Source organism: Periplaneta americana, chromosome 2, assembly GCF_040183065.1.
Source record: "Periplaneta americana isolate PAMFEO1 chromosome 2, P.americana_PAMFEO1_priV1, whole genome shotgun sequence".
Lineage (NCBI taxonomy): Eukaryota > Metazoa > Arthropoda > Insecta > Blattodea > Blattidae > Periplaneta > Periplaneta americana.
Genome location: NC_091118.1, coordinates 19,184,754 through 19,197,886, shown reverse-complemented (window position 1 = coordinate 19,197,886; position 13,133 = coordinate 19,184,754). Strand labels below are relative to the sequence as shown.

Here is a 13,133-nt window from a genome sequence, read left to right as displayed (position 1 = left end):
TCTGCCAACTGAGCTACATTGGTGGCGCTACAAAAAAATACAGTACATAGCACGCAGTTATGAGGTTTTAGAAGTAAGCCAACGATATTACAATTAAAGAAAGGATCCAGTGATAAGAGATGTTAGAGGTGCTTATTGAGCAGCATGTGAGGAATCCCTTTGCACTCCAACATAGACAACAATTATCTTATTCCTCACTGAAATTCAAGAAACCTTTTATCTGCATTAGCTACAGTCACATTATTTATCAATACAGCAAGCAATGAATCAATTCTAATATTTTTTTTTTTTTCTAAAAAGAAGCAATTGGTCAGCAATTTGTAATTTCATTTGAAGGCATAATTGAAGCAGGCAGAGCTAAAACTGAGAAGAGATCTTGCACATTATGAGTATCAATATACTCACAACTGAGTTAAGTCATCATCCTTCTCCATCACATCGGACGTCGATTCTTCCTCTACAGCACCCACAATCCAGGAGTCTTCCTAAAGAAGTATGTAAAAGAAAGAATTACAATAGAGTAGTCTTTAATCAAGGATAAGAGTACTGAAAATTGTAACATATAAATAAATGCAGTCGGCCTGGTTGGCGAGTTGGTATAGCGTTGGCCTTCTATGCCCAAGGTTGTGCTTAAATGTGATTAATATTTGCTGTATCTAACCTCAATGGGATTTGCCCCCAGACACAGAACACTAAAACAATACTTTCATACCATGTTTTGTTTTGTTTTTTTTTTTTTTTTTTTCAGATTTAAAAAGGAAGATGAAAGATAAAACCTTGACAAAAATATATATATAGATCAATTTCTTAATAATAACAGTGCCTTCCATGCAAATAATTTCTTAGCCTCGCCAAAGATACACTCGATTTTACTTGTCACTATCTCTGTCCATAGAGATTACCCAAAATTTATATTTTCGCTGCCACTGAAAAAAAAAATTATTGTGATACCTCTAGCACTTAAGGGGAGACCTATAACTGAAATTTGATTAATATATTTTAATATTGATATTGTAATTTATCCTGGAAATAAGGAATAGTTGGATTCATTGATATTTTGTTTTTCAGCATTAACTTCCTTTGGTTGTATGTTACAAGATTCGAAGAGGGTGTATGGATGTATATTTTTGGCTTAATTCCCCCTCGATAATGAATAACATAATATCAAAATGGCGGTTGCTGTCGTCTGCAATACACCAAACTTTTTTTCCCTGGTTATTATCATAGACAAATAAATATGCTTCTATAAATTGTGTTAAGTCTTGGTAAGTGGTTTTAATATTCAGTTTATCAATCTTATTATTATTATTATTAATATTATTATTATTATTATTATTATCATAATCATCATTATTATTATTGATTTCTGAAAAATTTATGTACGCTCTACTGGACTGTACCCGAGCACGAACACATGCTCATTTCGGATAACTATCATACCATTTAAATTAAAATTGTAAATAAATGTGAATTTGAAAAGCAGATCAAAGCAACTCACCTCAATTTCAAACTTCACATCCAGAAATGAAGAATCTTCATTTTCTTCACGTTTCACTTCCAATAAGTCAGCATAATTCAGGTCAGAAGGTTCCACTTTGATTCCATTCATATTTATTGCCTGTGTATAGTATGAAATAAATTAACTATCATTGATGTAATTCTGTCTTCAGAGTTGAAAAAATCTATGTTGAATATTCTATAATGCAGAAGAGCAGAAACAATGAACATATATAAATCATAGTTTGTTTTGAATCTGACAAGTTTTTTGTTATAATTATGTGGCAGATCTGTAGAGTAGTTGTTGTTGTTGTTATCTAATGCTGGGCTTTGGCAACGAAGCCATTAGCGTTCTTGCTCTCCAATATTTTTCTGTGGTGGATCCATCAGGTAGAACTTCACAGGTTTGTAGATGATCTTCAGTCATTTCTTCTTCCTTGTTGCATAGAGGGCAATTTGGATTTGTGTAAATTCCTATTTTATTCAAGTGTTTGGCCAAATAATTGTGTTCTGTAAGCAGTCTGAATTTTGCTACTGCAGATTTGCGTGGGATTTCTGGAATAATTTCTGTTTTTTTTTTATTAAAATGCTCCATTTTTTATCTTCGGCTTTGGTACATAGTGCTTGGTTTTGCTTGATTTTATATTTATTTTTAATTAGTCTTTTGATGGATGTAAAAGGTAGGCTTGTATTTGTATTCTGAATTAAACTGGATCCTTTTTTGGCAAGAAAGTCAGCAGTTTCATTTCCAGATCTGTAGAGATATGTGGCAGATCTGTAGAGTTGACCTACGAGATTAGTTTACAGTTGGTGTAGTGTTCTCTCAATTACTAGTTAGCTAACCATGGAGTGTTAGATAGTGAGGGAACATATTTGTGCCACAAAATGGTTAATTATTAGTATTATTGATCCCATCACAGAAACCAAGCGAGTGTTTCAACGAAAACTTATTGACAGGTTTTTTCCTATTTATATTGCTGTTCACTGGTGTCGGAACAATGGCATAAAGAAGGTACTGTAAAAAAATAAATCACTTGGTCGACCTCCTTTTGTACACAGCACAAAACGTATCTGTGCAGCAGAGTCTATGTAGACCAGAAAGAAAACATGCCATTGAATTGCAAATATTGGACCAAAGCACTGTATCAAATTTTACATTAAGACTTGAAATTTCACCTGTACAAAACGCAAGTTATAATGAATTTGAAGAGCTATGACAGTTAGCAAAATCTGGTTTCAAAAACAGTTATAACAGCTGTAGAGATCATGTTGAACACATGATACCTTTATTCTGGTTGGATGATTGTTCACCTCTACTGAGGGATGATGTGGTTGTGAAGACAGCTGCTGTTGTTGTTGTTGTTGTTTTCTAATGCCAGGCGCTTGACAATAAAGTCATTTGACCTCTTGCACTCCAATATTTTTCAAAGATATTATCATGACTAGCCACTGAAGCACAGATTTTGAGGTGTTCCGAATCCATTTCTTGGTTTGAGTTGCACAATGGGCAGTTAGGGGACTGATATATTCCAATTCTATGCAGGTGTTTGGCCAAACAATCATGGCCTGGTGCCAATCTAAATGCAGCTACAGACGATTTTCGTGGTAAATCGGGAATTAACTGTGGATTTTGATGCAGAGAGTTCCATTTTTTCCCTTGGGATTGAGTTATCAAATTTTGTTTGTTGAAGTCTAAGTATGTAGATTTAATAAATCTCTTCACAGAGTAATATGTAGATTTAGTAACAGGTCTGTAAGTAGCAGTGCTGCCCTTCTTTGCTAAAGCATCCGCATTCTCGTTTCCCAGGATTCCACAATGGGATGGTATCCATTGGAATACAATTCTTTTATTGAGTGATATTAATTGAGAGAGCATTTTAGTTATTTCTGCTGTTTGAGATGAAGGTGTGTGTTTAGAGACGATTGATAGAATAGCTGCTTTGGAGTCTGACAATATAACTGCATTCCTAAATTTATTGATGTGGCATAGAAGATTCCTGAGACATTCACTTATTGCAATGATTTCACCAACAAAACTTGTTGTTCCATATCCAAGAGATCTATAAAGTGAAGACAGCTGCTGGTTTTGGTCCTTCACATCACAGAAGTAATGGGCAACTTTCGCTGCATATGACAGAGCATTCAATAGAGGACATCTAAAATATAGTCTGTTCAAAAACTGAAAAGCATTCCTGACATTCCAAGAACTGTAGCTTAAGGTAACGTGATAAAATTAAAAATATGTAAGCTACTAGGAATGAACATATTTTTGACTTTAAACCTGTTCATTGTTCCTGCTGTAGCATATGCTAATACTATATAAATGCATCTTATTTTTAATTACCACTGATAATCGTTTCTCCTTTTCTCCATTTGTCTCTCCATACCGTGAAGCCAATGAATCAATCCCTGGTTCAGACTTAATTACATCCATGCCAACTGAAAAATTCATATTTGGTTATGTTTGTGCATGTATCATCTTGCCAACATAAGAACATATCCGAGAAACATACTTAAGAAAACACTTTTAAGCCCTCTGATTAATATTCGCTACAGGATCTGAGTTAGGGGAGGGTTGATATAGAGAGATTAAGATAATACACTTTTGTTTATTTTTAAGACTGTGAAGCAGAAACAGTCAATGTTTTCCTCCTTTTAAATGCCACAGCTTTTTGAAAGAAATATCTCGGATGATGGATGGCCCTGCAGTTTGCGCCAAACATTGTCATACATAATTTTTGTTTAATAAGATTCAAATAATTGTATGTAGGTCACTGTTTAATGGGAATCATTTTGGCATAATCATAAAACAACTTTTAACGAATATCGTAAAACGCAGCAAAAAAAAATAAATAAATAAACGCAGTATTCATTGCTAAATCAACAGTAATTATAACTTGAACGTAATGTAACTTGGACACGTGCTTGGACAATGCCCCAAAGGCGAGCTGCTGATCAATGCTAGACATCATCATGTACGACATGCTTTGGCAATATCGTTAAAAACTTTAAATTGGGACATTCATGAGGAAGTACATTGTGTATCATCAGATGGTTCTTTTAGACGGGCAGACATTATTGCTATCAACGGACGCTTAAAACGGGCTCTTGTTCTTGACCCTACTATCCGTTTCGAAAGAAACCTAAATCAGGCCACCGAGGTTGATATTGAGAAGAAGTCCATATATGAACCTTGTCTGCCGTATCTTTCTCAAAAGTACAACGTCCCTCTTAAACAATGGTCTGTCATTGGTTTGCTGTTTGGCAGTAGAGGTTCTATTACAAAATTCACATGGAATTATCTTAAGGAACTTCACATTCCTTTTGATTATGTAATGTCTATTCTTATAAATATTATCAAGGATTCCCTTCAAATATTAAATCATCATCTCTATTTCAATTAATCAACTTATATTTGCCTTCAACAATTAACTTTCTTTTTTCTTTAATGTATCACATCACATTATATTGTACATGTTTATTGTATTCAGGACCCTTGTGGTCACTCAAATTCTTTGAGCTGATGTCTACAATTTAGAAATTTATTATTATTATACAGTTCCTACAAGATGTTATTTAAATTTCGTTTTTTTTTTTTTTTTTTTTTTCAATAACAACTTGAGCAGCAACGAAGCTTTAAGCACTTATAGTTGTCTAAGTTGAGTACGAAAGGAACTAAGTCTGCGTTAGTTTAGACTAATGTCCCCCAGCCCTCTCGAGAAAACATTCAATTTGTATCCTGGATGTTCTAAAGAATACCAATTCAGCTATATTACAACTTTTTAAAGAATGTATTCAGATGAACTAGTAACTCAGGTAAGTTTCAATGACAGTTTTTCACAACAAATTCATTATTATTATTATTATTATTATTATTACTTAAGTTATGTATTTATTTGTATTAATTGTAGACCCGGTTGAGTGGAGAAGTCCTCAAATACCGGTACATTATAAAGCGCACATGCCTTGTTACCAAGGCTGAAAGACTCGACTAATAGTGACACACCACAGACGTGAACTTGGGATGTTTGATGTCATTTGACTACCACATGCTAGTAACCAATCAACACCAACACACCCTGCACGAGACCACATTAAGGACAGATGCCAATACATTATTAAAGTTTCACTGTTTTAAATAGCTACTCGTGTATTAACAATTATAATGTAATCATAATTAAGATTCTCTTAAAATAAGTGTTATGCAATATTATCAGGTAAAGGGAAAATTTCAGTATACGGATTGCTGACTGACAATTATATCTTAAAATACTAAAAATAGCGGATTTGTCTGCGTTTGTCAAATGAGCATCATTATGCGTACGAAAAGGCACTTTTCAGTGCCAATAATTTATTTTGTGTGCACAAGGTTGGAATTTTGAAGTAAGAGGGAAAGGAAGGAATCCGTGTTCTGAAAGTTATCCAATGTAACAGTGGATTTCTTTGTCGCCAACATAGTAATAATACCACACACCTAACCTAACCTAACCTCTCTCATAACACTACACGTCTAATCAAACCTAACCTAACCTGTCACATAATATTACACACCTGTAGTAACATTCCAAACATTTAGTATAATTTCGTTTGCATGTATTGCCGGCCCTACTACTCGTATCGATAGCCATCTAGTGGAAGTGGATCGTAATTCCAGGAAGAAAATATGGAGACTTTCATATTGGTTTATAGCGCCACATTGGCAGTGATAAAAGTATGCAATATTCGTTCAGTGGCCAGTGGATACGCTATCTTTATTTTATTTATATTTTAGTAGGTTATTTTACGACGCTTTATCAACGGCTCAGGTTATTTAGCATCTGAATGAGATGGTGATAATGCCGGTGAAATGAGTCCGGGGTCCAACACCGAAAGTTACCCAGCATTTGCTCATATTGGGTTGAGGGAAAATCCCGGAAAAAACCTCAACCAGGTAACTTCCCTGACCGGGAATCGAACCCGGGCCACCTGGTTTCACGGCTAGGCATGCTAACCGTTACTCCACAGGTGTGGACTACTCTATCTTGACCGAAAATATTAATACAAAGAAAATTCATATTACACACACAGAATACCTCTTTTTTAAACTTCCTACTCATACAGATCAGAAAGTGAGCACTCTGCACTACACGATTATACAATGATGACACCACGTAATTAATGTACTATAGATTATGGTTAACGATCTGTATGCAGTGATTTCGAATTAAACATTAAAAAATGTTGTGTTTTCCTTCACTTAGGCCTACCTGGTGTGAAATATCGAAATGCTCTCTATGTCCTCTACATATTGATACGTAATAATACGTACTGTAATATTAATGTTGCTTCATCAATACAAAACTTCAAAATGAAAGATAAAAATATAGAAAACCACGCGACAATGCTTTATTTTGCGAAAGTGAAATTCAAGAAGAAAGTGTTTGAGAACTAATTACTATAGGCTAGGAGGGAATATAAAAGCTAATATTCCAACTAGCTTTATTATAAACGAGCAACCAATATACCACCACTCTGGTGTAAATAACAGGCCCTACCGCTGGGTTTGAAAGCTGTAGTCACAACGTATGCCATAACTGCGTGTTAGCTGTTTAATTAACGAAGTTCGCGCCATTAACTATAATTGCCTATAGCTTTCGCTCCATTAGCCTGTGGGTCACTACTATGTGGTGCTTGCTTTTCAAATGCAAACGCAAATGAACCATCTCAACTGTTATTTATAAATTAGCAATTCTTCACTACTCATTCTCCAGTCTTTGTGAACCAGCTCTCTTTTGTTAGACTTCCCAGTGTTGTCTCTAAATGGTCTAACCTACATCACGTTCAAACAAGTACACCTAGCATCATTTCTAATTTTTAGTACCTAAAATCAAGTTCCCAGTGCTTAGTGTTTTAATATTATCCATTGTTCAATATATTCTTTCAACACTTATAGGCCTAATCACTGAATAACTTTAAGATATCTTTACTGTGTTAACTTTTGCAATTTACCTGGGTGACTAGTTTCGAAATGATATCCTTCAATGAAGCAATAACATAGTTAACATATCATAAACTTATTCAGTGTTTCAGTATGTTGCTATCTATGCTTTGATTTGACAACCTTGTCTCCGAAAAGACAGAGATCTGAATCATCTACCTATTATGTCAGAGTGTCCTCTCCTTAGCTTGTTTTGGTTTTGACACAGTTTTTTTCCTCGGTATCCATTATTAGGAGAGCATTCCCTTAATCATCATCTAGGAAGGCATAAAAAAGTTATAGTACATAATTAATATAGATACAATTTTATAAAATAGTGACCGACATCCTCCTCCATAAGAAGATTTGCTATGTAGGTCTACATCCCTGATACAGTAGGCTATAAATAATAATCCGTGGTGCTACAGCCAGTGAAGGACTTAGACCGACCAGCCGGCTGCTGGCCTCATGCCCACATGCCGAAGCAGAGGTGGATATAGTTCCTACAAAAACAATGAAGATGTAAGTAGACCAGATTTAATAAGAATCTGAAGAAGTAAGTAAGTTTCTAAATCGAAAGTTGGAAAGAAGATGTCTACTTGAAGTATAGGTACCTAGTAAAATAAAGACCTATGTTGGAAGAGTTCTTGGAACAAATGGAAATGTTTCACATAGGAGAGGAGGAACTTCAGAAAATAATAATTTGTTCATTATGTGAATCTTATAAAGAAAAGTGAAACCAAGTATGTGTGCTATCCTAGAAAGAAATCTGTGTTGTGATTTGAGGGTAAAAAATAAACTATAACACTTGTGCAGAACGATTTATGGGAAACAACATTTAAAAATTAGAAAAGAAAAAGAAAATACTATTATTATTTTAATTTTTCTTACACTAGCAAAAGAGATGTGTGAAAAACAGAATAAAAACAAACATTAATAATAATAATAATAATAATAATAATAATAATAATAATAATAATAATAATATCTAAATAATCGTAGTAATATTTAATAATTGTAAAATAGTATTTTGTTACAATTAATAATCTTTCTTAACTGTAAAGTTATTCTTGTAAACACTTTTCCAAGGACTGTACAATTGGGATGTTTACAAGAACTTCTACCCTGGAGTTGTAGCCTATGACTTTGGTTCTTATCACGTGAATTTGAAGTAATTGAAATATCTCAAGTCTGCACCACTGTTTGAAGGACTTCCATATTGACTAATCATTCTGTATTTAGAGGAATACTTCGAAAAGTCAAATGTATATATATCCCATACCTTTATTTCATTCTCTCATGTGAATATACATAGGCCATTCGGTTCGGAAATTAGGGTCACAACAATGCTACAATAATCATTGCGCATATGAGTCTGTTACTACACGTGAAAATCTTTCAAGTTCCCGCACCAGATCCTGTATTTACTGTCAATTTCATGACGCCATTCACGGACTTAAAAAAAAATGTTATGTTTTATTTAACGATGCTCGCAACTGCAGAGGTTATATCAGCATCGCCGGATGTGCCGGAATTTTGTCCCGCACGAGTTCTTTCACATGCCAGTAAATCTACTGACATGAGCCTGTCGTATTTAAGCACACTTAAATGCCATCGACCTGGCCCGGGATCGAACCCGCAACCTTGGGCATAGAAGGCCAGCGCTATACCAACTCGCCAACCAGGTCGACACGGACTTAACTACTTTCATGGAAGTTATTCTAAACAAATGTTCAACGATGCTGTAAAAACTGCATGGTTACCGGTGTCTAATGTCTCAAACACAAAAAAATAACAAAAACAATAAAATTGTTAATTTTCATAATATTACTCCTTTGTATGTGTTGAAATGTGTTTCAGATAATAATAGCGTGCTGCAAAACTTTTATCACAATAACTGCATTTGTATTGTTTCTCATTTGTGTGAATTTGTTTGTGTTTTACAAGATAACGATTTAGAGTAAAACTCTTATCACAAAAGCTGCATTTGTAAAGCTTCTTCTCTGCTGTGTGTATCAGCATGTGCTGTTTAAAATGATGCTTATGCGCGAACGTCTTTTTACAAAATTCGCACTTGAATGGTTTGCCGTCAGAATGTGTTAAATTGTGCAGACGAAAAAAATGTGGATTTCCAAAACCCTTCCCACAAATGTCACATTTCAAAGGTTTCTCATCTTTATGAGTCAATTCGTGAACTAGAAGATGATGGCGTTGTCGAAACCTTTTATCACAAGAGTTGCACTTGAAATGCTTCTCGTCTGTATGAGTTGCTTCGTGTTTTCGCAGATATTCCAAGCGAGCAAAGTTCTTTTCGCAAATTTGGCATTTGAATGGCTTATCACTTGTGTGCGTTGACTCATGTCTCTGAAGAAGATGAAATTTACGAAAACTCTTTTCGCATGTATCGCATTTGAAAGGTCTGTCATCCCGGTGAATTGCTTCGTGTGCTTGAAGATTATACCGTTTTCCAAAACTCTTCCCGCAAACACTGCATGTGAAAGACTTCACTTCAGAGTCCTTGCGTTTATGTTGTTTTTGATTTGGGAACAGTTTATTAAAGCTCTTGTTAGAAAATTCCACATTTAAGTCGTGTATGCTCGAGGTATCGTCTGGTAGGCTACAATTCTCATTATCCGATTCTGCATCCTTGGTTATACTGAAGGAATCTATTGATGAATCACAGAGATCACTTTTATGGATTTTCATATCTTCATGACAATATGACTGCAAGGGCCTGTAAATCCAAAGTGCTAGATCACAATAGTGAACATTAATATCACAGTTCACATAATGGGACACCATTAACATTCTACATTACGCTTATGGAATTTTACACGTATTACACGGAAAGAGGCAGCAAAAAGTTACCGCACTATGCAAGGGACATTGGGGAACAGATTGCCCACAATGCATTGCATGACTCCCTAGTAAGCTGTAGCAGCACGGGTGGAGGTTCAGTTTTATTACAAAAGGCCTAAAATTCCCGAGTGGTGGGGATGGAGTGCACTGACAGTGAGAAGCATGTGGAGTATTTAGTTGACGAGTGGAATGTTTGTTGAGTGCAAGTTATTATGTAGTTTTGCATTACTACACTTGTTATTGAACATTATTTGTGTTTGCTATCAGTATGATGGCATACAGTATTGCACAACAGATATTTTTAGTTGACTAATTTCTCCTAAACAAGAAATCGCATGACAGTACCATTCGAAAGTTCTAAATCAGTTCCGTGACGCTGCAATGCCTTTGAGACAATACATAACTATTCAGAAAATGGCGAGAAACAGCGTCAGTTTTAAACAAAAAGAGTGAACCATAAATGATGGTATTAACAGAGGAGAAGCTTGCAGATATTCAAACAAGAATTGAAACCGGCCCGAGGAAATCTTCACAAAGATCGGCATTACGGGGACTGAAAATGCTACACTTTCATTCTTACAAAGTGTCAGAGGTTCATCAGTTAACACAAAGGAATCCAGCTGCCCGCATAAATTTCTGTTGGTGGGGAACTAGGCCTACCATAATTAAACTGAATGCCCGCTTGCACTGCTACAGCTTACTGGTGAATCGAGCAATGGATTGCGGACAATCTATTCCCCGACAACCCCTGCACAGTGGGTAACTTTTCGCTGCCTCTCTCTGTGTATATGTTTTCTATTAAATACTTTCATTTACAGTGTAAAGGGTGATCCAATTAGGAGGGCGAAACAAAAACGCTGTAACATGGGGACTGTTCCTATATATTTTACAATAAGCTAATTAATCTGTGTCGTTACCATGCAGACAGGTGGTAACTAACTTCAGTCGAGGGGAGCTGATAACAGCAAAAAGAGAATCAACACACATCAATCTACAATGAAACCAGTAGGGAGGAGGAATGGGAGTCAGCAGCTGCAAAGAAAATCAAGGCAAGGGGAAGCAGTCAGATAAGAAGACAAGAGTGTTCAAGAAGGTGGAGTGAGAATTAATGATAGTGCCAACTAATATGGGTACACCAATGGGAAGAAGTAAGGGACAGAAAAGTTACAACTTAAGAGGTTGGTGCTTGAGTGGCGAAATACTGACAAAGGAAGACGAAACATAAGAAAAGTGATGAAGCACAAATGGTGATAGGTGACCAGAAAGTGACAGTGCAAGTAGAAACTGCAAGAAGAGAAAATAAAAGGACAAAATGGCAAGGAAATAATAGTGATAAGGGAAGACAAAAACAGTAGCCAGGAGTGATGAATAGTATGTAGTGAATCAAATAGAATAACTTGTGACTCTAACATTGTTTGATTTTAAACTAGTGAGCCCTGAAACTATTTCTGACAAGTATTACCTTCTGCAGAGAGTGCACATTTTAGATCATCTCTGGAGCAATAGAATCCTTCATATAAATCACTTTCAACCATGTAAAAAATAAATGTTTCAAATAAATTTATACTTGATGCAAAAATAAGAGAAGGGAAATATGGGAGTTGAGAGACTGTTAAAAATTATGCTAAATACGAGAGATCCCAGGAAATATGGGAGGGTTGGCAAGCCTACATATGCCATTTATAATTTATGGAGTCTAACATTACTCTTAACAATATAAATCTGTCTGCTTTTAAGCTACAGAAAATTATGCATTTTGGAGGCAAAATTACGACAGATTTTAATAATTCAGAATTTTATTTATTTTAGAATAAAATCAAGTTCCAACTATTTTTTATTGCATAATATTGAGGTAGAAAGAAAATGAGCTATAAATTTTATGACTTTATTTTGAAGTTTCATATTTTATATCACTTAAAAATCCAATGAAGTAAAATTTAACAAGCGAATTTTTCCGCTTTATTGGTTACGTGATTATTTTTTTAAGAAAATCAGATTAATAATTTATTTATTTGTCTAAGAATTAGGTTAGTTACTGCACTGACAGACTGACATTTCTTCACAGATAAAATGTGGAAAGAAGTGGCATTTGAAGCAGTATACAACCAGCTATTTAAGTTAAAAATACAGCACTACAAAATAAATTAAAATATTTATAATTAAGCCTAAACATTCATTATATACGTTTATATTCGACCATGCCGAACTGTAGTAATTATACAACTGGTAGCAGTCCTTTAATGCATGTCATTAAAGTACACCTATTCATTAAAGTTCAGGTTTTCGATTATTGTCGGATATGCAATCAAAAGACAACTAGGGAAATGTCACGGAGGCTTGAAATCCAATACTGTCGCAGAAGGTTATGTTCTGTTACTATAATAATTAGCGTTAATTGTAAATAATATTCAAATAAATTCAATTTGTCATCTCGTTTTTCAATTCTAAATCAATTTCCAGGTTATATCAAGACTAATGTTCTCTAGGTTATATCAAGGTCAATGATTTTCGTGCCTCGGAAAAAATCAATACTTTCGCGTCTGCGCACATCTCACAATTCAAGTCAGTTCCGTTCGTCACTTAGGCCTACATAACCATAACATGAAACTTATGAATAATTTCAAGTTAGAAATATGGTCGAGCATAAAAAGTCGTATGCAACTTGCCTATAATGGTAATTAAGACGCTCGTATGAAAATTATGAAACTCGCTTGCGCTCGTTTCATAAACATACTCGCGTCTTAATTACTACCATTATAGGCTCGTTGCATAATGTACTATTTTAACATTAGTTCGCATTTTAGTGCATATTTTGGACGTT

General features: G+C 34.9%; 1 protein-coding gene across 5 annotated transcripts in view; it reads right to left on the bottom strand.

Moving 5' to 3' along the window:
• The window catches only part of LOC138714869 (zinc finger protein 501-like), a 64,379-nt gene that overhangs the window by 10,659 nt on the left and 40,587 nt on the right, over positions 1-13,133 (bottom strand). For 2 of the 5 annotated variants that reach the window (XM_069847147.1, XM_069847137.1), the window contains 3 exons: positions 3,842-3,936; positions 1,499-1,618; positions 406-485 (listed from right to left, as the gene is read on the bottom strand). Coding sequence is in view for 3 of the 5 variants with exons in the window: in XM_069847129.1 (XP_069703230.1) it covers positions 9,281-10,187 (907 nt within the window). In the remaining 2 variants the exon portion in view is untranslated. Of the gene's footprint in view, positions 1-405; positions 486-1,498; positions 1,619-3,841; positions 3,937-6,048; positions 6,531-6,569; positions 6,667-8,343; positions 10,188-13,133 lie in introns of those variants that run through there. The other 3 variants (XM_069847154.1, XM_069847163.1, XM_069847129.1) reach the window with 3 other exon arrangements.